This window comes from Nicotiana tabacum, chromosome 4 (assembly GCF_000715075.1).
Source record: "Nicotiana tabacum cultivar K326 chromosome 4, ASM71507v2, whole genome shotgun sequence".
NCBI lineage: Eukaryota > Viridiplantae > Streptophyta > Magnoliopsida > Solanales > Solanaceae > Nicotiana > Nicotiana tabacum.
Window position 1 is genome coordinate 22,584,650 of NC_134083.1, and position 3,212 is coordinate 22,587,861.

Below are 3,212 nucleotides of genomic sequence, written 5' to 3' on the forward strand. Positions count from 1 at the left end.
CAACCCTAACTTTTGTCAGTAACCTCCTAAATGATGTCCATCATTTTCGGGGTAAAAGATTGTGTCCAACTTAGACACGTCGTAACCACATTATTAAACATTTAAATTGAAACATATTTATTTATTCCATTTTACAACAAAAAATATAATGTTATTTCGTATATTTCTTATGGGTGACAATTTGTTTTATATTTGCGTAACTTGTCCACCTCGTTAAAACCTTACGGGCTGATTAATGATGTATTATTTAAGATTAATGATAGTTGTAACCCAAATTAAGACCTAAATAATCGGGGTAACTTATTTTGGTTCAAGCAAAAATTTAGACAAATTGGACAATCACTTGCTCACTAGCTATGTTTACTACAACACATTCAAATTTCATCAAATTTCGCTACTTAACACTCATAATAATATTGCAAAGGAAAAATGGTCAAACTGTTGTTTGTATTATTTAAAATTGAGTAAATTTGTTTTTCAGTAGACTGTTGGTCCAATGTTACACTGCTATTAGGAAAAAAATTTCTTATTTTACCCTTGTTCTTGACGGAATTCCACCTTAATTGTTGATCATAATAAAAAGCTATGGAGTGAATTTTAATCTTTTCTTAAATTTTTTTGAACATGTACAATTCACTCATTTAAGTGGATAAAGGACTAACATGTTGGAAAAAAAGACAAGGATATCAACATACCAGAACTGCAACAAATAACAAACTTAAGGAAAAAATTCAAACGACGCAAATACAATTTTAGTAAGAAATTTAAACCAAGAGTAGATGTAGCTTATTTTTGATAGTGAAGGATAAATATAAGAAAAGAAAGAAGAAAAGAAAAAGGAGGTAGAAGAAAAGAAAATGAGAAAAGAAAGAAGAGAAGAGGGAATACACGTTGTCCTCAGGAGGCAATTCCACGTGCCCACATGGTGCTATGCTCATATCTCTTCTCATGTCTCATGTTAATATCAATGGTATTAATTAAAGCAAGATCTTAATCATAGTTAGAATATTAGATACTTCTATTTATTTGCTCCCAAAACATTTAGTAGTCTCTCAATTGTAGCAAGAAATTTTCTTATTTTGTAAATGCTTTTAAAAATAATTGGCTATCGTATTGGAGATCACTATATTATTTTTCTTTATTTTCCAAATGCTTATTATTTTAGTCCCGCCAACTCATTTCAAATTTAGTGAAACAGTATTCTAAACCTACGTTTTTTCATCTTCTCGCAAATGAATATTTAAATCTCTCCAATGTTTCTAGAAAAACGGATATAAAAAATTGACATCTAAAGCACATCACATACCAAACATCAATAATTGAACCAAACATAGAAATAAAGTTCTTAAAAGATTTGTAGTGTGAAACCCGATAAGTATCGGCAGCTCTGGCAAGACCAAATTCTTGATTCAAACCCGTACTAATTTCAAGTTCAACCATATCTAATGCCTCTTGAACTTTTTTTGCTTGAGATTCTCGAAGATCATCCATATGTTTAAAAGAACCTCCCACTATATTCAATACAATAGAAACCAACAATACAAGTTCTCCCACTTGAAGATACATTTTGGATACCGCAACGAGAGTCAATTGAAGTTGATGTGCGAAACAATGAATGGAATAAGCAGATTTACTTTCTTGTTGAATCACAGTTTTGAGGCTATGTAGATCCTCTTGCATGTTGTTTGCTCCATCATAGTACTGTCCACACACCTAAGATAAATTCAAAGAATGTTGATCAAGGTAATCAACAATTGCTTCTTTTAAACATAAAGCACTAGTATTACGAACATGAACGATCCCAATAAAATGCTCCACCACAGATCCCCATCTATTAACATATCGCAAGACAATAGCTAATTGCTCTTTGCGTGATACATCACATGATTCATCAACTAGCAATGCAAAAAAGTCTCCATTTAGATCGTCCATAATTGCTTTAACTGTTTCAATCTTACATGCAATTATCTTTTTGAATTTTATGAGAAGTCAATTGATCATTCTTTGGAACCTTTTTCAACACAAGATCACGAATTTTATCACACCTCTTTGCACACCATGAAAGAATCTCAAGTAAGTTACCCTTGTTTAATGATTATTTATCTTCACGATATCCACGGAATGCCAATCTCACCACCTCAATTGAAACCTTCAAGCGAATTTTGTATTCGAGCTTGGTTTGACTTAATTGTCTATCAAATGAAGTTGAATTGATTGTTTTGTTGTAATAGATCTTCACATTTCCTTTTTTCCTGATTATGAATACTGCTCGACCCACCAACATGCATATCTAATCTATTCTTTTTGTGCCAACTCTTAAATTTTAAACTTGAAAATACATCACCTCTACCTTGATGAATGCATTCATCTTGAAATAAGTACCAACACAAATAATAAGATGCATCTTCTATCACACTATACTCCAACCAATTACGATATTTAACAAACCATTTAGGATTGAAACGGCGCTTTAAGCCCGAAAAATCTCTTTGAAGAAACTTATGATATCGAGGTTGGCAAGGACCTTTTCGGGGGTATTCTTTTCTAATCTCATCACGCTCATTTGGATGAAAGTATCGAATGGGTATTCTCTCCTTTGGATCAATCTTTAAAGAATCAAGATCTATTCCTTGTCTTTGTTTCTTAGAGGATTGAGGTTTTTCTTCTAATTGGTTCAAATTTTCTTCCACGGGAGTAGCAATAAGAGAGGATGAACTTGATTGTGATAACTTGGAAGATACTAGAGGGTAAAATCTCTTCATTGTAACATACTTTGCCAGCAAGCTATGCATCGTGTTTATTTTAAAGGGGCAAAATAATTTTTATACATAAGATGTTGTAAGAATGATATAATATATACGGTGTTATTTTTCGACGAAGTAAGTTCATATGAACCCTCTTGACCCCAGGTGGGTCCGCCCCAGATTTTGTAATACTTTTAAAAATAATTGGCTATCGAATTGGAGATCATTATATTATTTTCCTTTATTTTCCAAATGCTTATTATTTTAGACCCGCCAACTCATTTCAAACTTAGTGAAACAATATTCTAAACTTCTTTTTCATCTTCCCGCAAATAAATATTTAAATCTCTCCCATGTTTCTAGAAAAACGGCTATAAAAAATTGACATCTAAAGCACATCACATACGAGCCATAAAAATAAAATAAAATAAATAAAAAATATCTTCAGTTAAACGAGTTTAGTGAGCC

At 31.9% G+C, this 3,212-nt stretch overlaps 1 protein-coding gene across 1 annotated transcript; it reads right to left on the reverse strand.

The window, feature by feature from the left end:
* Positions 1–1,208: 1,208 nt before the first annotated feature.
* On the reverse strand, positions 1,209–2,792 carry LOC107832190 (uncharacterized). The gene is made up of 4 exons (XM_075250708.1): positions 2,351–2,792; positions 1,798–1,943; positions 1,369–1,713; positions 1,209–1,259 (listed from the first exon to the last, which is right to left on the reverse strand). The coding sequence occupies exons 1-4, from the start codon at positions 2,790–2,792 to the stop codon at positions 1,209–1,211; spliced, it is 984 nt and encodes a 327-aa protein (XP_075106809.1).
* Between the last annotated feature and the right edge of the window lie 420 nt (positions 2,793–3,212).